This window comes from Gorilla gorilla, chromosome 9 (genome assembly GCF_029281585.2).
Source record: "Gorilla gorilla gorilla isolate KB3781 chromosome 9, NHGRI_mGorGor1-v2.1_pri, whole genome shotgun sequence".
Lineage (NCBI taxonomy): Eukaryota > Metazoa > Chordata > Mammalia > Primates > Hominidae > Gorilla > Gorilla gorilla.
This window is the reverse complement of record NC_073233.2, coordinates 31091708-31118238: the sequence shown is the minus strand read 5'-3', so window position 1 is coordinate 31118238 and position 26531 is coordinate 31091708. Positions and strand designations below refer to the sequence as shown.

The 26531-nt window shown below is 36.3% G+C and overlaps 1 protein-coding gene across 4 annotated transcripts in view; it reads right to left on the bottom strand.

The window, feature by feature from the left end:
• The window catches only part of LUZP2 (leucine zipper protein 2), a 583499-nt gene that overhangs the window by 308598 nt on the left and 248370 nt on the right, over positions 1 to 26531 (bottom strand). For all 4 annotated transcript variants that reach the window (XM_019035931.4, XM_063711051.1, XM_019035930.4 and 1 more), the window contains exon 5: positions 6767 to 6829. In XM_019035931.4, the coding sequence (XP_018891476.3) occupies positions 6767 to 6829 (63 nt within the window). The remainder of the gene's footprint in view (positions 1 to 6766; positions 6830 to 26531) is intronic.

Genomic DNA, 26531 nt, shown 5'->3' with positions numbered 1-26531 from the left:
TGAGAATTTAGTGTCCTGGTGCAGTGGCTCATGCCTGTAATCCCAGCACTTTGGGAGCCTGAGGTGGGCAGATCACTTGAGGTCAGGAGTTCGAGACCAGCCTGGCCAATATGGCAAAACCTCATCTCTACTGAAAATACAAAAATTTAGCTGCGGGTGCTGGTGCATGTCTATAGTCCTAGCTACTCAGGAGGCTGAGGCAAGAGAATTGCTTGAACCCGGGAGGCGGAGGTTGCAGTGAGCCCTGATGGTGCCACTGCACTCCAGCCTGGGTGACAGAGCGAGACTCTGTCTCAAAACAAAACAAACAAAAAAGAGAATTTAGTGTGATTCCCTATTTCATCCTTACCTTGAGCTATCGAATGAGTCTCAGGAAACAAATCAATTATAATCCAAAAAAAAAAAAAAAAAACATAGACCACCATAGAAGAAAATAAGGAAAAAATATCTGCCCCACCTCTTCCATCTTTCCCTTCTCTTCCATGTCTATCTACTGACTAATTCAAGACAGAATGTGTTTTTCATTATTTTATCAGAAACGAGTTTAAATTTCTTAAGTTATTTTTGCTTTATTAGGTTTTAATCGACACATAATTGTACATATTTATCAGCTGCAATGTGATGTTCAATACACATATAGATTGTGTAATTATCAAGTCAGAGTAATCAGCATATCTATCACCTCAAAGAGTTGTTATTTCCTTGTGGTGAGAACATTCAAAATCCTCTTTTCTAACTATTTTGAAATACATAATACACTGTTGGTGACTACAGTGATCCTACTGTGCAATAAGACGCAGAACTTATTTCTCCTACCTAACTTTAACTTTGTACCTGTTGACAAAACTTCTTCCATCTCTTTCTACTCCCTGCTTTCTCCAGCTTCTGATAACCACTATTCTCTCTACTTCTTTGAGATCAACTTTTGTAGATTTCTCATATGAGTGACATCATGCAGTATTTGTCCTTCTGTGCTTGGCTAATTTCACTTAACACAATGTCCTCTAGGTTCATCCATGTTTGCACAAATGACCGGATTTCATTCTTTTTAATAGCTGAATAGTATTTCATTGTTTATATATACCACATTTTTATCCATTCATCTATAAACACATTGATTCCATATCTTAGCTATTGTGATAGTGCTGCAATAAACATGAGTGTGCAGACATCTCTTCAACATATTAATTTCATTTCCTTCGGATATATAACAAGTAGTTATATTATTGGATCATATGGTAGTTCTATTTTTAGTTTTTGAGAAACTTTCATATTGTTGTTCATAATGGCTGTACTCACTGAAGTCCCACCCCTAGTGTATAACAGTTCTTTCTCCACATCCTTGCCAGCATTCCTTACTTCTCTTTTTGATACCAGCCATTTTAACTGAAGTGAGTTGATATTTTATCATAGCTTCGATTGGCATTTTCCTGATGATTAGTGATGTTGAGAGTATTTTTTTATTTACCTGTTGGGCATTTGTAAATCTTCTTCTGATGAATGTCTATGCAGATATTTTGTCCATTTTATCAGATTATTTGCTACTTAATTGCTTGAGTTTCTTACATATTTTAAATATTAACCCCTTGAACATAGACTGTTTAAATACTAGTGTTCATGAAGTATTTCCAACTATGTAATTCTTTCAAAAGCCCTGAACATTATCCAACTAACAACTTTATTTTAAAATTTTGGCAGGGTGCGGTGGCTTATGCCTGTAATCCCAGCACTTTGGGAGGCCAAGGCGGGTGGATCACCTGAGGTCAGGAATTCAAGACCAGCCTGGCCAACATGACAAAACCCTGTCTCCACTAAAAATATAATGCCTGTAGTCCCAGATACTTGGGAGGCTGAGGCAGGAGAATCGTTTGAACCCAGGAGGTGGAGGTTGCAGTGAGCTGAGATCGCACCACTGCGCTCCAGCCAGGGCGACAGAGTGAGACCCTGTATCAAAAAAGGAAAAAAACATAATTTCAACTAATTAAAGATGCTTGTCCCAGTTCCTGATTTGCCTAATATTTCCTAGACTTATATATTATCCTACTCATTTTTGAGCCTGTCTTATATCTCAGACCATTAAAGACAAATTGATTTTATCTAGGAGTAAAATAAATAAAATTCAAAAAAAAAATGAAATGATACTATAGAAAAGGTGTTTTGAAAGTGAAAGTCAGAATAAATTCTGACCTTTGAAGCATGCGAGATTGACTACATGATGAGGCAGTTGCCATATGTATGGAAGTTAGAGAAGGGAGGTTGAATTTTTCATTTGTTTCCTTGTTTTGATTTATTTTCTGGTGCAAAACTGTATACTTTTTGCAACCAAACAATATTCAAACACAAAATGCAAAATAAACATTGAAGGCACAAGGATGTGTTAAAGTAAATTAAAATGGAGATGAGCCCTGAAGAATCCTTGACCAGACAAAGCCAGTTAGGCTTTGTAAGTGACGTTATCGTTGCTTGATTTGCAAACATATGAAAAACTTAATGTGGGCCATTGTAAATAAATGCCTATATTAAAGAAAAACAGAACTTGAGCTTAAACACACAGAAGAAACAAACTTGTAATTTTATAACTAGAGATTTTCCAGTGGGATAGACCAAATACAGCAACTGTCTAACTGTAACCAAACAAATATTTTCTTTGCTTCACTTCTATTTTAGTCACATAAAAACCTTCCACTGTATTTCCTTAGTGAAGCTCCTGAACCATTTCTAGTTCAGAACAGCCCAATTTATGCATTGTTGTTTGCTCAAATAAACTCTTCAAAAATGGTATTATATCTCAGTTAATCTTTTTAACAGAAGGATTACACAAGAGAGATCAGAACTAGAGACTTAGATTACAAAGTTACTGGAAAACTGGTGATATATGAATTATGAGTCCAATTTTGCATATAGGAAATCTTATATTCTACAAATTACACACTAAAAATATAAATTTTGGAGGGAAAATGGGATTGGGGAAGACCACTTACTATGTAACATTGTTACCAGAACATAAAAAATAAAAAAAATAACAAACTGGGTGTAGAGGTTCACACCTGTAATTCCAGCACTTTGGGAGGCTGATGTGGGTGTGGGTGGATCACACCTGAGGTCAGGAGTTACAGACCAGCCTGGCCAACACGGTGATACCCCATCTCTACTAAAAATATAGAAATTAGCTGGGTTTGGTGGCACATGCCTGTAGTCCCAGCTACTCAGGAGGCTGAGCCAGGGGTATCACTTGAACCCGGGAGGTGGAGGTTGCAGTGAGCTGAGATCGTGCCACTGCCCTGTAGCCTGGGCAACAAAGTGAGACTAAGAAAAACAGTAAAGAAACTAATAAAAGTGTAAATACAATTTTTTTTTAGCATTTATCTCAAACATCATAGTCATTTGATTCTTTGAAGCTTTATATTCAGGATTTAGTGTTCTTCCTTTGGGATGTAGATCTTTGAGGGAATTAACTTCTAACAAAGCACACTATCATCAAAATTAAAATTTGATGCAGATTTTTCTTAAATCTCTTGTTTCAATGCGGGGGAAAAGTCTTAACAGAAACTTCTGTATTCACATCTTACCCAGCAAAAAGCATAAGAGTTTTAATGCAATAAGTATCACTACAACCACTAAAAGGAAGCCCTTTCATACATTTTCAATCTTTTTCTTATGTCTTTGTATTGATAACAATTTCTTTAAAATTTGAAAAGTCTTTTGCCTGAAAGCTTCAAAACTCAACATATTGGAAAGAAAAACAAAATGATTTTAAAAGCTTTGCTGACATTATTTCACCCCTTGTTAATTGTTAATATGATTATTTGATGCAAGGAAATACACATTGTTGCAGAATAGATTTGACTTGAATATTTCATAAAAAAACAATATAAAGAGAAAAGCAGACGGCCCAAAACTGAAACTTAGAGACCACATCAATCACAATAGAGCTTTTGTTAAGTCATAACAGTACAATTCAGAGGTTAAAAGTGGTGCCCATGAGAAGATATAGGTAACTGGAAATAGATGAAATAAAGGTGCTTGAAATACACTGATTGGCAGGGCATGGTGGTTTACTCCTGTAATCCCAGCATTTTAGGAGGCTGAGGTGAGTGGATTTCTTGAGCCCAAGAATGCAAGACCCACCTGGGCAACATAGAGAAACCCCTTCTCTACAAAAAATGCAAAAATTGGCCGGGTGCGGTAGCTCACGCCTGTAATCCCAGCACTTTGGGAGGCCTAGGCAGGCGGATCACCAGGTCAGGAGATGGAGACCATCCTGGCTAACACAGTGAAACCCTGTCTTTACTAAAAATACAAAAAATTAGCCAGGCGTGGTGGCGGGCATCTGTAGTCCTAGCTACTCAGAGGCTGAGACCAGAGAATGGTGTGAACCTGGGAGGCGGAGCTTACAGTGAGCCGAGATCAAGCCACTGCACTCCAGCCTGGACAACAGAGCGAGACTCCGTCTCAAAAAAAAGAAAAAAAAAAAGGAAAAAATTATTGTGTTGCTGTCTATCTCATTTCTTAACATATGTGGTCAATAAATGTGGTACATCACATAACCAGAATTAAAAACAAAACCCATACTGTTATCTCAATAGATGCAGAAAAAGCATTTGATAAAATCCAGGATCCCTTTATGATAAAAACCCTCAACAAAATAGGCATAGGAGGGACTTAGCCTTCATCTTTTGGGACTTCCCTAATTCCCTCATTCAAAAGTAACCACTTAGTGGATTTCAAACTTCTTCCAGAAATTTATTTGTATCTGTTTTATCTCCCTCACCATTGTATTTTGTTTAATCAATTTACCTGTTTTTTTCTTATGCCTGAACTGAAAATCTTCCATAAAGTGCCCATATAACTTCACTGTACAGTGTATACACCAGTTATTTCATTAAATAAATCTGCCTTAATCTCTACATGTGTACTGATTATTTACTAAAAATTAAATAATTTGATATAAAGGAGTAAAATTGAAAACATTTAATTGCTAATATATGTTCACCATTAGGTTTTGTAAAAAGACCAAAGCTTTTTTGGTTATCAATTTTCATTTCATAAGTTCTTAATAGCATTAAAGTGAATAGTAGCAAATTTAATTATAAAACTCATATTTAGCAGATCTTATTTCTGTAGGGTTGTCTTTCTTTCTGAATTATTCTAGTCTATGTAGTTATCAAAGTGCAATTTCACTATAAAAATAACCTCCCAAGACAAAGTATTTTGTTACTTGTTATTAATAATTCATAGTTTTGCATTTATTTATTTATTTGGTAGAGATGGAATCTCATTATGTTGCTTAGGCTGACTTGGAACTCTTGGCCTTAAGCAACCCTGCTGCCTTGGCCTCCCAAAGCACTGGGATTACAGGCACGAGCCAGCCTGGTAGGTTTTTGTTGTTCTTCTAATTTTATTTTTTTTAATTTATTTTTAATAGAGACAGGGTCTTGCTCTGTCACCCAGGCTGAAATGCAGTGACATGATCACTGTTCACTGCAACCACGACCTCTCAGGCTCAAGCAATCCTCCTGCCTTGGCCTCGTAAGGAGCTGGGACTACAAGTGAGCCACCTCTCCCAGCAAATTTTTATTTCTTTTTTTTAGAGATGAGATTTTACCATGTTGTCCAGACTGGTCTCAAACTCCTGGGCTCAAGCGATCCTCCCACCTCAGCCTCCCTAAGTGCTGGGATTATAGTTGTGAGCCACTGGGCCCAGCCTAGTGGTTTTTTGAAAGAACTTGCTCCTTAGTTGAATTCTAGATTTTAAGAAGTTATCTAAGATTAAAAGTGAACTGATGCTACTTATATAAAGATAAAAATAAAGTTGAAATTCTCTTATAATCATACAACTGGGTTCATATTGCTGATTGTGTGTGTACGCGCCCACGCACGTGTGCATGTGCATATATAAATGTACTCCCTATCCTATTTTAAAACTGACTTTAATCTCGTTTAAAATGTTTTCCTTGTTTTAAATCGTATGTGAGCATTTTTTGATTTGAGTAAGCTGGCTTTCTCACTGAGCCCTAAATGACTCCAACAAAATAAATATTATCCATTATACCCAGTATTCTGATAACTCTGGTCTGTTGATATTTTCCATCATAATCAGGATTCAAAATAAAACATAATTAGTGAGATTGATCAAGGAAGACTTATCGTGAATTAGTCATAGCTCAATCTTCTTAATTAATTGCATTTAATAAAAAGGAAATGAAAAGGTAGAAATAGGTAATGGAGAAATTATAAAAAATTAAAGTAGTTGTATAACAAGATAAAGAATCAAAAGAGAATAATGTATGCAGTATTTAATAGGATGCTTACATTTTAAAGGCTATCATGAAAATGATTATAACTTATGTTTAAATTTACATTATTTTGAGATTATCGTTAAACATATTTTTCATTTTAGATTGGCCCTTTCTAGCACGCAGCCAATTTCTAGCTAACTTTCTTCTTCAGTGCCTGTAATGTCATTTATTAAACAAATAAGTAAACTTATTAAATGAAAATTGATTTTTAATATCATCCTAAGCAAAATACAATTAGAAAAAAAATGAACTAGAGAAGTTTGGACTAATGAAATTATCAAATATATATAAATGTAAGGATTATCTACTTTTTGAAATTCTTAACCTTACAATTTCTCTACATTAGTTTATAACTGAAAATTAAATATGCATGTGTTTAATACTCCAAACTAGTGGCAAATTTATATGTGCATTTATGTATATTATTTGATTTATATAAAATGTATCTAAGATGAAATAAATCTTACCTCATTCTGGAGGTCTCGGATCATTTTGCTCTTTCTTTCAACTTCAGTCTTTAAAAAATTAATCTGAAAATGAATAGACTATTATGTAGATACATTCCAGACTCATTACCATGGCTTTCATTATTTTTTTCATTATTTTGAGAAATAATAAATTATGTATTAACAAATATTGAAAAAGAACAAATAATTACACTGTTCCTTAATCAAAACCTTCATTAATAAATTCATACATACATTCATTGATTATATTAAAATATCTTTTTTCATTTAACAAACTATTTATTATTATTTTTTTTAATTGAGAAACCCTACACTTTATGACTGTGATTCTCTTACCTGGATAAACTTCATTTCCTTTTAAAAATGTGGTTCTTTAAAAAAAGAAAAAATACATTCTAGAGTTGAACCTAGGAATCTCTATTTCTAAAACACTCCAGGTAATTATGACCTGTTGCCAAGTGTGAGAGCAATTACATAATAATATCCCTTACCTCAAAACTATGGGACATTAAGAATAGTCTACCGAAGACACCATGATGTTTCATTCTGAACAAGATATCAACAGGATCTGTCACCTTATGCCACTTATTGGAACCTTATTTCCTAAAAATACCATTACCTGCCCGAGTGCTTTGTAAAAAAATGGTAGTATAGTAAGTGGGCAAGACTTTTTATAGAATTTATAATCTTTATAATCCCTGAGAGTACACTAGTCACTGAGACTTTATAGTCACTGAGGGTTCCCTATAATAAGAAAATAACTATGACAGTGGATGAAACATTTAATTTATCCAATTTTCAATTTTCTTGTAGTCACATTTTTAATAAAGTAGTGACACAAGGTAAATTTAATTTTTATAATACACTTATTTCAATATATTCAAAATATTATTTGGACATGGATTACTCATGACATAATTTACATTCTTTTTGTGTTATATGCCTTTAGATTCCAATGTGTGTTTTACACTTACAGTACATCTCAGTTTGGATTAGTCATATTTCTAATGCTCAATAGCCTCATGCATTGAACAATGTATTCTTAGAAGTTTCCTGAAATGAAAAAAGAGACTCATGATCCAGGTGATCTCTGAAGATAGACTGAGGCATTGGGTTGGAAATTAAATTTAGGAAGAAGGTTAATTTTTACCATATACACAACTTTAAAAAATATTTAGTTCTGAAACATTTCAAAGATGAAGAAAAGGACAAAAAGTAATACGTGAAATGCCTGTGGGCTAACCCTACACATTAACCAGATGTGAATGTTTTATCCAGTTTTCTTCAGACCCTTTTATAAATAATATATTATTATTTATCATTATTTATTATTAAAGCTTCAGCTAACTTCTATTCCTTTATTCCCCCGCACCCCTTAGGTAACCACTATACTGAACTTACAGATTTGTCTCATGCATATTTTTATACATTTTATTTATTGTGTATGCTCTTTTGAAAAATAAATACTATTACTTTATGTTAAAGTTTGCCTAAATTATGAGAAAATCAACTTTATGAGATTTATTTGTATTTATTTTATGTAATACCAGTTAATTTATTGTAGCTAGTGAATTTGTTATGGTAGTAACCACAGTTGAAAGTAAACAATTAATAAATTAATCAAGGTGAAGAATGAGGCACTGTAACTGACATATCCCTAAATACAGTGGTTTAAATGAGATAGATTTTTCTCTCATAGAGCAGCATATAGGTGTCTGCAGCCTGGAGCCCAGAGGTGAGTGGCCCACAGCCTGGATACAGCTCTGGCATTAGCAATCATCCTTTGAATGATTTTTCCCATTATCATCATTTCCCAGTTACTGGATGATGTGTCTTGGGTCTGTGTTCCCACACTAATCTTATGTTGAAATGTAATCCTTAATCCTTAACGCTGGAGCTAGGACCTGGTGGCAGGTGATTGGATCATAGGGGTGGTCTCTAATGGTTTAGCACCATCCTACTGCTGTTTTTATAATAGAGTTATTACGAGATATGATTGTTTAAAAGTATGTAGCATCTCTCCCCCTTCTCTCTCTTCCTCCTGTTCTGCCCATGTGAAGCTGCCTACTCCAGCTTTGCCTTCTGCCATGAGTAAAATCTCCCTGAGACCTCCCCAGCTATGCTTCCTGTATAGCCTGTGGAACCGTGAGCCAATTAAAGCTTTTTTGTTTATAAATTACCCAGTCTCAGGTATTTCTTTATAACAATGCAAGAACAGAATAATACACAGGATATGGAAAGTCCAGGGTAAGGAATAAGTATAACTAAATAATTCTGACTCTAAAATAAAATCTGGGCTGTTCGATTTTCCTTGGGAGATTTGAACTGGGAACCTCTAGAGAAAACTGGCTAGCTCTCAGCTGAGATAGGTTAAGGATGTCATAAGGTATTATTAAGGCTGTGTTAAATCAAGTGTTGCATAAGTAATATGCAGAGGAAGTCAGTTGTTACAGAAATAGAAACAGTCAACGGAAAGCCAGCTGAGCCTTTTATCTAGAGGACTATAAGAATGAAAATCCAGGGATTCCTCTTTCTGACATCTTCAAGAACTGCAATAGTTCCAGTACCACCTAACAGCCTCATCACATCTGACTCCTGGGCTTGGCTTCCCATAAAGTCCATCAGAAGTTTTACAACACCTGTTGACACTTTTTTCTTTCAGGCCTGTATAAGTTTCCAGGTGTTACCATTTCCTCAGTTGTTACAGAAAACCCAAACCAAACACTTTTTATGGCAAAAAAAATAATACAGAAAGAGAAGCTTGAGAATTAACATGTCTAGTGTTTTAGCCATATTAATTTTCAAAGTAATCTTGAATTCTGAAACAAGATTACTTGTTTCAAAAGTAACAAGTACAGTACAGAATTTTGACAGTAACGCCAAAACACTAGTCCTCATTGTCCATTAGGTAGATAGTTCAAGTTGATAGAAAAACCAAGGTATCACCACTGTAACCCAAAAGTAAAATTCTAAGTCCTCCTAATCAACTGAATGGACTCCTCCACTCAGCCAACGACATTCCAAAGTTAACCTGAAACACAAGTTCAGGCCATGACGGGAATTTAACATTAAAACGGAGACCTTAAGATAATCTATTTGCTCTAAAGCCAGCTACCTGGAGGCTTTATCTGCATAATAAAACCCTGGTCTCCATAACACAACCACTTATCTTAACCCAGACACTCCCTACTATTGCTTCTACCTCTTAGATAACCAATTGCCAATCAGAATATCTTTGCCAATTGCCTATCACAAAATCTTTGAAATCAACTATGATCTGGAAGCTGGACATTCTGCCACCCTACTGGCTCCCCACCACTTCAAGTTGTCCTGCCTCTCTGGACCAAACCAATGTACATCTTACATGTATTCACTGATGTCTTCTGTCTCCCAAAAACATATAATACCAAGCTGTAGCCCGACCGCCAGGGGCACTTGTTCTCAGACCCTCCTGAGGCTTTGTCACTGACATGTCCTTAACCTTGGTGAAATAAGCTTTGAAATTGATTGAGATCTGTCTCAGATACTTTTTGATTTACACCAAGTAGAACTTAACCCCATTCAAAATTAAACATGTATGCAGAGTAACAGTGCATCCCCCAAAAAACAGCTTTTACATTCTTTTCTACACAAGCATTTTATTAGCTCCAGAAAATTTTGCTTTGTACAGATTTGTCTTTAGTTATGTCACCAACTACTTAAAGCCATATTACTTATATTAATAACCTGTTCTTTCACTGGTACCATTATTTCCCCCAAATCCCCATATATGGGTACTGAACACATTGTTCATACTTAACAATTAACTTTAATTAAAGTATAATGAAAATACATTACCATGTCAAGACTATAATTATTAAATGTTAAACAAGGACAGAAAAACTTGAGAATGCAATACTTAAATATTCAAGACATAAAATATATTTTAAACATTAAGGACGTATTAGCATTTTAGGCCATGGATTTAGAATCCCAACAGATTTTTAACACCCATGAAAGAATAAGTATTCTCATTGATAATTATACAATAATTATCAGAAACAGAAAATACACTGTATTTACCCTGAATAAGATTGAAAGAACATAACAATTCTTTATTTTTAATGAGATTCAAAGCTTGAAGCTAAAACTCTTGCTTTGGACTAATTATGTCTCAGGACAAGTTAAGCCATAAAAATTAACAAGAGTAGGGAAATGCATTCAATAATCATTAAAATCTTTAATTATCCTGGTCACACCTGAGAGCTCATTCTTCACTGCTGTCTGTTAGGGTTTTCCATTAGGGTCACAGGTTTGAAATATTTACCATTTCATTATTTGCTTAGGAATAAACATAAATATTTGTATTTCCATAAAGAGTATTTTTAAACAGAATTAGATCAAGAAAGATACACTGTTTTTTTAATTTATTTTTTCAGATATACATCTTTTTTCATATTTTTTTAAATTCAATGAGGAAGATCATCTTTTTTCAATCAATGAAAAAATGATAAATAAATCAATGTTTCATAGCATTTTACTATAGACTTACCAAATATTGTGAGCATTTGCACCATATGTGCATAAACAAACAATCTCTTATCTTGACAGAAAAAAATCTATAGTAATTTGATGTTTAATCAAGGACAATACATAAGATTATCTGCTCTTAAATCTAAAATAGCACAATATTTCTCTAATCAAATCCAAAATTTGCCCCAATTTGAGAGAGAGCATCAGTGATCTTAATCTCCCTTACTTATCCAAACTTCAATTACAACTATAGTCTTCCTTTCAGTGAAAATAATTAGTGGATGATTTATACAATAAAAAAGTTATAAATATGTGTTAATTTAATCCTTATTTAACCTAGAATCTTCAAATAGGGAGAAAAACTACAAAGGATTTTATTTGAATCTTAACCAAAATTTTAAGCGTTGACCCCAGTGATATTAATCTTTCCCTAGATTCCACCATCAACCAGATGCACATTATAAAATAAAATATTCATGATATACACACAAGCACATGTATACGCACACACACACACACAAACACACAAGTCATTCCCACATTAGTTAAAGATTCTGTCATCTCTTTATGGTTTCTGAGTTAGAACATATCACTCTTTCAATTCAAAACATAGAACACATTTTCCTGAAGAGATAAGACATGTTTGCCTTCATTGATCATGATGTGTATTTTGTTAATATACTCTTAGATTTGTTTATTCAGAATTTTTACATCTACATTCATTAATGAAATATGCCTATAAGTTTATTTAGTCATATTGTTATGAATTGATTTGCAATAATAAATGCATATGCTCACATAACGAGATGAGAGTTATTTATTTTCCACAAAATACTTGCATTTATTAGGAATTAATTGGTCATCGAAAATTAGGTAAAAGTCATCATTAAAATCCTTCTTCAGAATTTGGGGAAATAGATGTCTTTTAGTACAATAAAATTCCAAATGCATTGGTCTACTCAAGTATTATATTTCTTATTGCAGAAATTTTGGAATTTTATATTAATATGACCTAGGACTTTAGTTTACAATTTAAAATTAATTAGTTGACAGTTGCTGATCATACTTTAAATTGTGAATATGGCCTTTTTCTCTTTTTTATTTGACATTTGACATTTTAACATTTGAGTCTTTTATTTTTATTCAATTTTTATCATAACCTTTTTTCCTTAGCATAATCTTTTCAAAGAACTAAGGATTTAGGGGATTTTTGTTTCTTTCACAGTTTATTGTTTTTTGTCTAGTCTTTATAATTCTCTTTCCTTAGTACATTGAGTTTGAGCTTCTGCTTTTTAACCAACTTCTTGAATTAATGTCATCTATCTTTCATTTACCTGAAAATGTATTTAAAGCTATTAATTATCCAGTAAGCATTACTTTGACGTGTATGATTTTCATTATTATTAAGTGCCAAGTATGACAATGTGTTTGATCATTTCTCACTAATCCAATGGTTATTAGAACATATTTTTAAACAAGAAATTATTTGACCTCTTATAAAAATTATTTTTACTTTTATTAAAATAGAGTTTAATAACATATGTGCTACTAATATTTTTGAATTTATAGAACTTCATTTATGTTTCAATACGTATTTTATTTGTATATCATTTCTGTGAATCTACTGGGTGTGGTAAAGAAATATAGGCAGTTTGTTGGTGATTTCTTACTATATACTAATAGTTTAAAACTATCAATTGTAGAGCTTCATGATATACACACAAACACATGTTCTCAGGCCCTCCTGAGCTAAGCACGCAGATGTTCCTGGTGGGTCACATACCCAGGGATGGCATGGAAGCCCCATGCCCCTTCCCCTATAACTTATCTATCTCTTCGTATACTTTTTAATTGCCTTTATAATAAACTAGTAAATGTAGATGTTTCCTCGAGTTCTGTAAGGCACTCCAGAAAACGAATCAAAACAAAGCAGGTGGTTATGGGAACCTCAGCTTGAAGCTGGTGGGTCAGAAGTTCTATAGGCCATGACTTGAGACTGGTGTCTGAGCAGGTGAAGCAATCTTAGTGACTGAGCCTTCAACCTGTGGGATCTGACACTATCTCCAGCTAGGTAGTGTCAGAATTAAATTGGAGGAGACTCAGCTGGTGTCTGCTACTTCTTAGTGGAACAAATCCCCATACATTTGGTCACAGAAGTCTTCTGTGTTAATTGTTGTGGTATGGGAGCAGAAGAAAAACATGGTTTGACAGTTTTTCCCAAAACAATTGGTGTCAAGGGAATGAGATTTGCTAGCACTGCTTAGGCTCAGGGAAACACAGTTCGGAAAGAGAAATAATAAAAGAGCAGGGGGTGAAGAACCTTTGATTCCTGGGTGGCCACATGGTCCCCCATGGTATAGAGCTGCAGTTAGGCTGCATTTGGTTACTCAAGGTAAAAGCTATCAGTGGAATTTAGATATGGATGCACAGTGAAATGCAAACTGTTGATGACAAAAGCCAAACTTCATAAAATATTTGAAAAGATTTATTTGAAGACAATTGTGAGGACAATCGTTCTTGACACAGTCTCAGGAGATCCTGAGAACATGTGTGTAAGGTGGTTAGGTTACAGCTTGCTTTTATACATTTTAGGAAGACATATGGAATTAATCAATGTATCAATACATGTGAGGTACACATTGGTTCGGTCTGAAAATGTAAGATATCTCAAAGGTGGGAGAAGATGTGGCTTTCAGGTCATAGGTAATTGATTAAAACAGTTAAGCTTTGCCTACAGTTGAAGCTAGCAGAAAGAAATGCTTGGGGTTAACATAAGGGGGGTGGTGAAAGCCAAGGTTCTTATTATATAGATGAAGCCGCCACAGAAGCTGACTCTACAGAGAATAGATGGCAAACCTCTCTTATCAGGCCTTAAAATGTGCCAGGCTCGCAGTTAATCTCTTCAGGATTGGAGGGCTTGGAAGGGGAAAGATTGAGTTACATTAATAAAGACTCTTTACAGATAAAAAGAGCCATTTCAAAATATGGTAAGAAAACATATTTTGATGTAAAATAATTTGATTTCCTTCTTTATTTGTCATGCGATGTTACACTAAAGTCAGGTTGGAATGTTGCTTCTTAATTGCTACAAAGAGTCTGTTTTGTCAGTCTTAAGATCTCAGTTTTAATGTTAATGTTAGTCAGTTGTGTCTAAAATCCAAAAGAAAGAGTGTAATGAGGCATGTCTGTCATCCCCTTCCTGAACTAGTTTTTCAGGTTTCTTTGGAATCCCGTTGGCTGAGAGGGGAGTCCATTCAATCCATCCGGAGGCTTAGAATTTCATTTTTGGTTTATGAAACTAATAAGAGAAAAGCAACATGTTCAAATCCTTGGTTATTTTTATCTATAATAGCTAAAATAGAATTTAAATAGAGTGCTGACTCAGGCCTTTAGGGTAAACCAAGCTCAGATGTGAGTCTGTCTGAGCTCAGGCCACTAGCCTCAAAGCCACCCGCAAAGGGGAAAATTATGTCAGGAAAACAGAAAGCACTTCTAAGACCTTTGGTCACCAAAAAGGTGGTCAGTGTGGGAGAAGGGCAAAAACAAGTAACTACTAAAACTTAGTATAATGCTAAGTGCAAAGAAATTGTTCACTTTGTACATTGGTATTATCAGCTCTCTAAGGTACCTTTACTAAAATGGATAGTGAAAGTAAATAATTTGCGCCTAATGTGTGTGTGTGTGTGTGTGTGTGTGTGTGTGTTTTAGACAGAGTTTTGCTCTTGTCACCCAGACTAGAGTGCAGTGGCATGATCTTGGCTCACTGCAACCTCCGCCTCCCAGGTTCAAGTGATTCTTCTGCCTCAGTCTCCCGAGTAGCTGGGATTACAAGCCCCGCCACTATGCCCAGCTAAATTTTGTATTTTTAGTAGAGACGGGGTTTCACCATGTTGGTCGGGCTGGTCTTGAACTCCTGACCTCAGGCGATCCACCCACCTCGCCCCCGCAAAATGCTGGGATTACAGATGTGAGCCACCAAGCCCAGCCAGTGTCTTTGGTTTTAAATGATGCAGAGTAGAAGAACATGTTTGCATTGATGCAGGACCTACAGCTCACTACTGAGTAATTGCAGATGTGTATATATCATAGGAATTTATTCCTGAAGAAATGGCCAGTCTGGTGGGGTGGATGAAAGCCACTGTAAAGTTCTGAAGTGGGACTGTCTGACTCCACCTATAAATGTCAAGTGGAGCACCCCAGATGAAGCAGTTGATATGCTTCATATGCAAGCCAAATGGGATTGCTTTTATGATGTCAGGGACATTTACTGGCTAAATATGCCCGTTACTCAGGTTATGGTAAGTGCTGTGGTTAGGGGAGCCCCATTTTCATGAACACCTCATGTAACCCTGTTGATACAAAACAGAGACAAAACAGAAGCCTTCTCAAATTCGTTGTCTCAACTTCTCCTCATGGGTCACTACAGATGCTAATAAAACATCAGGTAAATTAACCAGAGAACAGTGAAGGGTAGTGAGGAGAGTGAAAGAACTCATCCCAGAAAGGTGAAAAATTTTAAATAATTAACAAATAAGATGAATAAAGAAAACACTGGCAGAGCATGATGGCTCACAACTGTAATCCTAGTACTTTGGCTGGCCAAGGTAGAAGGATTGCTTGAGGCCAGGACTTCAAGACCAGTCTGGGCAACATAGTGAAACCTCATCTCTACAAAAAATTAAGAAAAACAAACAAACAAAAAAACACTGATGAGGTGAAACTACCAAGAAAAAGAGAAGAGAGAGTCATGGGATTCATCTCACGAGGTGGAAATCTTTAGATGGTTATTAAAATATTAAATGAATAAAATGGAAATTAATGGGGTTAAAACAAAAGTCTAAATACAACACTGTCAAAGGCTGAGTAGATCAAAGGGAGACTTGGCTGGTCCCCCAATACTTAAGGGCCCCAAAGCAGTTTGCTCTATTTTCCCCAGTCTGAATAAATTTAAAAAGTCAGAATATTTTAAAAGATTACAATGAGAAACCCATCCCTGGCATTGCCTGGGGTAATGGCTATACTGATTAATGAAGATAAAGATTGACAGAAAGGCCAGGGTCCCTTGGCTTAATCCCTGGCTGAGGGCCCAAAGTCTTTCGCACAAGAGAGGGTAAAATAGTCTGCAAGAGAAGAAGAGAAGTTCCTGGGACAAGAACTTAAAAATGTAAAAATGGATAGGATTATAAAAGTTGATATATTTGAACACACCCAATGTGAAGCAGTTTGGTCACTTTTATCTGATTGTATTATGTAAATGAGCATTGTATCTGATTGGGAAATTAATCTACCTAGTACTGTAAAACAGAAGGCATGTACATCTGCCCCTCAAGCAATTTTAATAACTCATACTAAATAGGACTCTAATCTTTCCCTGCCTTTCTGTTTGTGGATCATAAAACTCTCATTCTAAAGAGAATCTTGCCCTATACCCTGGGGGACATAAAGCTGAAGTAATGAAGCTTCCATAAAAACCTAGGACTGGGTTCCTACATGGATGAACACTAGAAATTACTGGAGGGTGGCATGTCCAGGGAGCGCATGGAAGCTCCTTGCCCCTTCCCCTATTTCTCGCCTTAGTCATCTCTTCCTCTGTATCCTGCATTATCTCTTTTATAACAAACTGGTGGATGTAAAATAAAATAAAATTATCAATTGTATTTTTAAGATATTCTATGTATCTGCTTATGTTCATGTTCTATTACATATAGCTTGATGAATACTGAAGCTACATTGTTAGGTATATACTTATTTATAATGGTTTTACTTTATTTTATTTTGTTTGAGAGTATATAGTGTCTTCCCTTATTATATCTGTTTCTTAAATTCTATGTGGCAGACATTAATGTTGTTGCCAATTCTTTTCTTTATATTCTTTTGCCTGTATTTTCCTATCTTGCTTATGTTACATATGCAATATTTTCAATTTTTAAACTTAGAACATTTGTATATATTTTCCTATTCTTTTAATTTTAGTTATTCTGTCTCATTTTAAAAATTAAATTATTAAATTTAACCCATTTTAATTTCTCATGATTTCTAATACATTGGAACTTTGGCCATCTTGAATTTTTTGCCTTTTTTCCTTTCTATTATATGAATTAATTTAATTTTTTCCATCTTATTTTTTTTAACGGAGTAAATCAAATTTTTCTGCATGTGAGTTTCAATATTACACATTCTAATTTTGTTCTCACCATAATTGCTTCTAAGTTAAAACACAGAAAATTTATAATAGTCTTGGTTATTTCCTATATGTCCCCTTGTTGCACTGCCTCACCCCCATCATATTTTCTCCTCTTCGGCTCTGTTTCCTAAAGAAAAAACTAAATTTGCCAAGGTATTTGTTCACTATTAATCCTCATATCACTTTCAGTCTGCTGTTTATTCTGTTTTTGAGTACAGTATTTCTTCCAAAAGGATTTTCAAAATGGAGCTTTCTCTGGCAACCCTTCCATGCTTTATGTGCTTTAACATTTGAATGCCAGTTTATATGTATAGAACAATGTAGAAGCAGTGTACTAAAACATTGCTTTATTGTCTTCTTAAACTCATTAACAATCTTAAGAAGTCTGATATCTATCTGATTATTGCCCTTTTGTGGGTGATCTATTCTTTCCCTTGGAAAATTTTGTAATTGTATCTTTTATTTTGATATTTTAAAATTTCACGATGGCACAATAAAGTTTCTATTTACTTATATGTGTGCTTTTATTTCGTGACTCAGATACTTGGCAATTTTACTCTGATTCTCCATAGCTTTTAATGCATATTTTACATTTTCTATCTCAGTATTTTGTCATTCCCTGATGCTTTCTATAAATTTGTCATTATTACTATTTTCTTTCTTATACTTACACCATTTAGTGTATTCTTTATTTTACCTATTAACTACTGGCTATTGTCTACAGTTAACATTATCAAGTAGTTTTTTATGATTTTTTGTTTTGTTTTTCTACATGTTATTACTGTATAGGTTAACTCCTTGGGTATATTTAACATGCTTAACTAAATTGTTAGTTTATCTACTCCAGTAATTCTGCTTCAGAATGCGTATGTAGTCCAATGTGTAGTGTTTCTTTTTAGTAGCTCTGTACTCAAATATCTTGTCATTTTAGCCCTTATCTGATTTTTTTTTTTGAATTTTCAATTGCTCTGTGTGGCTATGGGTACAGGAAAAGGGCCATTGATGGCTGCTGTCCCGGGGAGAAAATGAAAAACCCAGGATAGAAAACTTTGAAAGCATAGAATGCTCTTAGGGGATCTAAGGGAGATGGGGTGGGTACTATGACTCCACCCTTCCTCACTCTCATTACTTCTCATTCTAGCAAGGCTTTTGTACTGCACTGATGTTACCTTGATGACAAGAGAGGCCTGAGCTGTTGCCATTGATTTCTAAGGGGAAGGGACAGAAGGTGATACTCTCAAGGAAGAGTGCAGAAAAGGAGAGCAGAATCTATAGATGACCTTCAGCCTACTCTTGCATGCCTCCTACTGCGGCCCCCTGACTCAGCTAATCACAACGACCTCTTCCAGAGACATATAGATTCATTTCTGTGAGTCATCTTTCTTTCCAGGAATCACTCATTATTTCGTTTGTTGGGTTTTTCGCATGCTTCTTTTTTAATACTTCAGTTCATATTTTCCTTTAACTGCTATCATTTTTTAGAGTTGATTTTGGGGGAATGAGTTAGCAATGGCATCAGTTTCTCATCTTGGTAGTAACTATATAAATATGCATTTAATGAATGATTCTGATGATGATGAGTCAAAAAAGAAAATGGTTTATTCCATATTTTCTAGTTCTTAGTGAGGATTAGTAAGTATTCTTGGAATGAATGATAAGCTGTAAGTTTCTGGTAAAATCACAGCATTGGACATGGCCACTTTCCATATATTTTGATTATAAAAGTGTAGAAAGTCAAGAATATCATTTTAAAATAGATTAGAGGATTAGAGTAGAAAGTATGAATATATATCATGCACATGATTAGTATATGTCACTTATCTTTTTCTTGGTTGACAGTATATGGAAACATTAATATATTTATATATGTATGTGTATATTGTACTGGATGTGATTAAAATGCATTTCTACAATAATGGTTCTAGTAGGCATGGAAGACTTAAGTAGAGAGAAGAGAAAGTTGGGGGATATTTTTAACTTCTACTCATAAAAAAAGTTGCCAAACTTAATATACAGTTTATTTAAATACCCTTCTTGAGGAATGACTCCAAAGTGAGCCTATTTAATATTTTGTCTTCATATTGGTTTTTGAATACATTATTATAAGTTACCAACTGGTAGAATATTTGAGTAATTATAATGATGATTCTATTTTCTTAATTTGTTTAACATCAGCTGTGTTTTATAATATGAAGATATACTATGGTCAAAAAACCTTGCTTTTACAACAGATTTTAAAAATTGTGTTCATTCTTCTTTCTTTCCCCTATTGGAAGATATAAAGAGGCAAGTATAATGCAAATGATGCAGTATTCATAGGGATGCCTGTGTTACTGCAACATATACAAAGGTCCTCCTAGGAAGACACTAAGTCTGTGGAAGTCAAGATGGAGACCCGAGAGATCTCTGTGGAGTCTTTAAGAAAAGTCTCATTAAATGCCCCAGTATTAAGTAAAAGAGTGGGCATTCATCTGGGTAAGAAAGGGATAACAATCTATTTTCTAGTTCTGATGTTCACTTCCCCAGGTTCTGAATAACATCCAGAGTATTCTGACAAGTCAGATAAAGTTTTTATCAGCCTCTTGGTCTAGAAGATTCCAAGTAGATAATTCTTTTAAGGGACTGTATTAGGGTTCTCCAGAGGGACAGAACTAACAGGATACATGTATATATGAAAGGGAGTTTATTAGGGAGAATTGGCTTACAGGATCACAAGGCCAAGTCCCATGATAGGCCATCTGCAAGCTGGGGAAGAGAGAAGCAGTAGCGGCTCAGTCGGAATCCAAAAGCCTCAAAAGCTGGGAAGCTGACAGTGCAGCCTTCAGTCTGTGGCTGATGGCCTGAGAGCCCCTGGCAAACCACTGGTATAAGTCCAAGAATCCAAAGGCCAAAGAACCTGGAGTCTGATGTCCAAGGGCAGGAGAAATGGGAGGAGGCATCCAGCCCAGGAGGAGGTGAAAGTTAGAAGACTCAAGGGTCTGTCTATTCCTATTCTAAAAATAATGTTGAAATCACTTATCAGTCTATATCTGTATATGTAGGTATCTGTAAACCAGCTTATCCTACCTTCTTCTGCCTGCTTTGGTCCAGCTGTGCTGACAGCTCATAGGATAGTGCTGCCTACATTGAGGGTAGGTCTTTCTCCCCCAGTCCACAGACTAAAATGGCAGTCTCCTCTGGCAACACCCTCACAGACACACCCAGAAACAATACTTAAACCAGCTATCTACGTATCCTTCAATCCAATCAAGTTGACACCTAATATTAGCCATCACAGGGGCATATAACCAAATAACAAGAAGAGGCTCCTAGTGGAAAAACAAGGCTTTTAACTTTAAAGCTGTTTAAATGTACTCACTTCTGCTCTTCATTCTCCATTCTCTCATCTCCTTTTTTATCTTCTTATGGCAAAGACCAAAGACCACCAAAGTGGTCTCTTCTGATTTGCACTTTGTGCCAGCCCAGGTCCGATTCCCTTTGAAGTTGGTTACTTGGAAATTTTGGCCTCTACTGTAAGCTGTTTCTAAAGTAATACATACATTTTCTAACTACATCCTTAGAAGGGGGTATGGTTATGTACATTTGTTAACTTCAAGAAAGGAGTGAGATGTGCCCTCTGGTATTACTTTATATCAACTATCTATATCAAGATTTCCATTTCTAATTGAAGGGTTACAAATTATATGCAATTTTTAAAATGTTTTAATTTTCTAAAAAGTATAATGGATAAAGAAGACTCTTTTGCTGAAATATATTATTATTCTTTTCCTCTCTCATTTTCCTCATGTAAAATCATACACAAATATTCCCTTACATGTGTGTATGTGTGTATATTTATAGATACCTACATATATACATATATACTGATAAGTGATTTTTAAATTATTTTTAGAAGTCAGCTGGGTGCAGTGGCTCATGCCTATAATCACAGCACATTGGGAAGCCAAGGGGGGCAGGTCACGAGGTCAAGAGATCAAGACCATCCTGGCCAACATGGTGAAACCCCGTCTCTTCTGAAAACACAAAATTAGCTGGGTGTGGTGGCACGCGCCAGTAGTCCCAGTTACTAGGGAGGCTGAGGCAGGAGAATCGTTTGAACCTGGGCAGTGGAGGTTGCAGGGAGCTGAGATCGTACCACTGCACTCCAGCCTGACCACAGAGCAAGACTCTGTCTCAAAAAAAAAAAAAAAAAAAAAAAAAAAGGAAGTTAACAAGAATAGACACACCCTCTAAAGGAAGCAAACTGCTCCTGCAGAACCCAGGAGACACCCCAAATACTGTGAGTACCTAAACTGTGGAATTGGGAAAGGGAGACCCTCGGCTCCTGAACACACACCCTGACTGGGGAAACTGAAGGAGCAGTTTGCAGGAAAGGTTTCCAACCTTACCTGGAACTGAGTCAATTTAGAGAGCTGAGCAAAATATAGGGGTAGAGGAAGCAGTGGGAAAGGCCCTGGGAGCTCACTGCATCCCCAAGCAGGCCATTCCTGCCTGGCATCACAGAGAAGCTTCAGGACGGGTGTCGGGGGAAACACCACAGGAAGTAGGAAGTCTCCAGTTGAACTCTGTAATAATTAGAATTGGATAAGAAGCCTCCTGGCCAGAACTGGGGGAAGGGTGCAAATCTGGCTTGCAGACTCCACAGGAAGGGGAAGAACAAAGCCCTTTTCTTTCAAAGCTGGAAGGTGGGTAGCCTGGGGTAAGTTCTTAAGCTTTGCTCGCCTACCACCTGGAAATAGACTTAGGACTGTTAGAGGGGACACGGTGGGAGTGAGACCAGCCCTTCAGATTGCGTGGAAGCTGGGCGAGGCCTGTGACTACTGGCTTTTCTCCACTTCCCCGACAACCTGCATGACTCAGCAGAGGTAGCCATAATCCTCCTAGGTACACAACTCCAGTGACCTGGGAACCTCATCCCCATCCCCCACAGCAGCCACAGCAAGACCCACACAAGGAGAGTCTGAGCTCAGACATGCCTAGCCCTGCAGCAACCTGATGGTCCTTCCCTATCCACCCTGGTAGCCTGGTAGCGTAAGACAAAGGGCATATACTCTTGGGAGTTTTAGGGCCCTGCTCACCGTTGGTTTGTCTCCATACTACCACAGCTGATGCTCTCTGGAAAGGGCCTCGTCCTGGCAGGAGGCCAACCATTACAAACAAAGAACATGAAACCACCAGAGCTAAGAACCCTCACAGAATGCATTTCACCCCCAACTGCCACCTCCACCAGAACAGGTGCTGGTATCCACAGCTGAGAGACCCATAGATGGCTCACGACATAGGACTCTGTGAAGTCAGCCCCCAGTACCGGCCCAGAGCTAGGTAGACTTGCTGGGTGGCTAGACCCAGAAGAGAGATCACAATCACTGCAGCTAGGCTCACAGGAATGAACATCCATAGGAAAACGTGAAGAGTACCACATCAAGGGAATACCCCATGGGACAAAAGAATCTGAACAATAGCTTTCAGCCCTGGACCTTCTCAATGACAGAGCCTAACAAATGAGAAGGAACCAGAAGACCAACACTGGTAATATGACAAAGCAAGGCTCTTTAACACCCCCAAAAAATCACACTAGCTCACCAGCAATGGATCCAAGAAGACATCTCTGATTTACCTGAAAAAGAATTCAGGCGGTTAGTTATTAAGCTAATCAGGGAGGCACCAGAGAAAGGCAAAGACCAATGCAAGGAAATTCAAAGAGTGATACAAGAAGTGAAGGGAGAAATATTCAAGGAAATAGATAGCACAAAGAAAAAACAATCAAAACTTCAGGAAACATTGGACATACTTATAGAAATGCAAATGCTCTGGAAAGTCTCACAATAGAATTGAACCCGTAGAAGAAAGAAATCCAGAGTTCAAAGACAAGGTCTTCCAATTAACTCAATCCAACAAAGACAAAGAAAAAAAAGAATAAGAAAATATGAACCAAGCCTCCAAGAAGTCTGGGATTATGTTGAACAACCAAACCTAAGAAAAATCAGTGTTCCTGTGAAAGAAGATAAATCTAAAAGTTTGGAAAACCTATTCGGGGGAATAATTGAGGAAAACTTCCACAGCCTTGCTAGAGAACTAGACATTCAAATACAAGAAGCACAAAGAACACATGGGAAATTCATCACAAAAAGATCATCGACTACACACATTGTCATCAGGTTATCTAAAGTTAAGATGAAGGAAGGAATCTTAAGAACTGTGAGACAAAAGCACCAGGAAACCTATAAAGGAAAACCTATTACTTTAACAGCAGATTTCTCAGCAGAAACCCTACAAGCTAGAAGGATTGGGGCCCTATCTTCAGCCTTCTCAAACGAAACAACTGCCAGCTAAGAATTTTGTATCCAGTGAAACTAAGCATCATATATGAAGGAAAGATACAGTATTTTCTGGACAAACAAATGCTGAGTGAATTTGCCACTACCAAGCCACCACTACAAGAACTGCTAAAAGGAATGCTAAATCTTGAAACAAATCCTGGAAACACATCAAAACAGAACCTCTTTAAAGCATAAATCACACAGGACCTATAAAACAGAAATACAATTTAAAAAGCAAAAACTTAAAACAAAAAACACCAAGTACATAATAGCACAACGATTGAAATGGTACCTCACATCTCAGTACGAACATTGATGGTAAATGGCCTAAATGCTCCACTTAAAAGATACCGAACTGCAGAATGGATAAGAACTGACCGGGCGCAGTAGCTCATGCCTGTAATCCCAGCATTTTGGGAAGCCGAAGCGGGTGGATCACCTGAGGTCAGGAGTTCAAGACTATCCTGGCCAACATGGCGAAACCCCGTCTCTGCTAAAAATACAAAAATTAGCCGGGTGTGGTGACTTGTGCCTGTAATCCTAGCTACTCGGGAGGCTGAGATAGGAAAATCGCTTGAACGCAGGAGGTGGAGGTTGCAGTGAGCCAAGATTGTGCCACTGCACTTCAGTCTGGGTGACAGAGCAAGACTCCATCTCAAAACAAAACAAAACAAAACAAAACAAATCAAACAACAACAACAAAAAGCTTGCCAACCAACTGACAATCTGCTGCCTTCAGGAGACTCACCTAAAACATAAGAACTCATATAAACTTAAAGTAAAGTGGTAGAAAGGGCAATTCATGCAAATGGACACGAAAAGCAAGCAGGGGTAGCTATTCTTATATCAGACAAACTTTAAAGCAACAGTGGTTAAAAGAGACAAAGTGGGACATTATATAATGGTAAAAGGCCTTGTCCAACAAGAAAATATCACAATCCTAAACATATATACACCTAACACTGGAGTTCCTAAATTTATAAAATAATTACTGATAGACCTAACAAACGAGATAAACAGCAACACAATAATAGTGGGGGACTTCAATACTCCACTGTCAGTACTAGAAAGGTCAAGACAGAACGTCAACAAAGAAACAATGAATTTAAACTATACCTTGGAACAAATGGACTTAACAGATATATACAGAACATTTCATCCAACAACCCCAGAATATACATTCTATTCAACAGCGCATGCAACTTTCTCCAAGATAGACCATACGATAGGTCATAAAACAAGTCGCAATAAGTTTAAACAAATTGAAATTATATCAAACACTCTCTCAGACCACAGTGGAAAAAAACTGGAAATCAACTCCAAAAGAAACCTTCAAAACCATGCAAATACATGGAAATTAAATAACCTGCTCCTGAATGAGCACTGGGTCAAAAATGAAATCAAGATGGAAATTTAAAAAATCTTCAAACTGAACGACAATAATGACACAACCTATCAAAACCTCTGGGATACGGGAAAGGTGGTGCTATGAGGAAAGTTCATAGCCCTAAATGCCTACATCAGAAAGACTGAAAGAGCACAAACTGACACTCTAAGGTCACACCTCAAGAGAAACTAGAGAAACAAGAACAAACCAAACCCAAACCCAGAAGAAAAAAGGAAATAACCAAGATCAGAGCAGGACTAAGTGAAACTGAAACAAAAAACAACCACTACAAAAGATAAATAAAACAAAAAAAACAAAAAGCTGGTTCTTAGAAAAGATAAATAAAATTGATAGAATATTAGCACAATTAACCAACAAAAGAAGAGAGAAAATCCAAACAACCTCACTAAGAAATGAAACAGGAGATATTACAACTGACACCACTGAAATACAAAAGATCACTCAAGGCTACTATGCACACCTTTATGCACATAAACTAGGAAATCTAGCAGAGATGGATAAATTCCTGGAAAAATACCACCCTCCTAGCTTAAATCAGGAAGAACTAGAAACCCCAAACAGACCAATAACAAACAGCAAGATTGAAATGGTAATTAAAAAATTACTAACAAAAAAGTCTAGGACCAGATGGATTCACAGCAGAATTCCACCAGATATTCAAAGAAGAATTGGTAACAATCCTTTTGGCACTATGCCACAAGATAGAAAAAGAGGGAACCCTCCCTAATTTATTCTATGAAGCCAGCATCACCCTAATACCAAAACCGGGAAAGGACATAGCCAAAAAGAAAACTACAGACCAATATCCTTCATGAACATAGACACTAAAATCCTTAACAAAATACGAACTAACCGAATCCAACATATCAAAAAGATAATCTACCATGATCAAGTGGGTTTTATACCAGGGATGCAGGGATAGTATAACATACACAAGTCAATACATGGGATACACCACATAAACAGAATTAAAAACAAAAATCCCATGACCATCTCAACAGATGATTCATTCTCTGTTGAATGCTCATCAGAACAAGCATTCTCCAAAACCCAGCATCCCTTTATGATTAAAACCTTCAGCAAAATCAGCATACAAGGGACATACCTCAATGTAATAAAAGGCATCTATGACAAACCCACAGCCGACATAATACTAAATGGGGAAAAGTTGAAAGCATTCCCTCTGAGAACTGGAACAAGACAAGGATGGTTCACTTTTACCACTCGTCTTCAACATAGTGTTGGAAGTCCTATCCAGAGCAATCAGAAAAGAGAAAGAAATAAATGGCATCCAAATTGGTAAAGAGGAAGTCAAACTGTCATTGTTTGCTGATGATATTA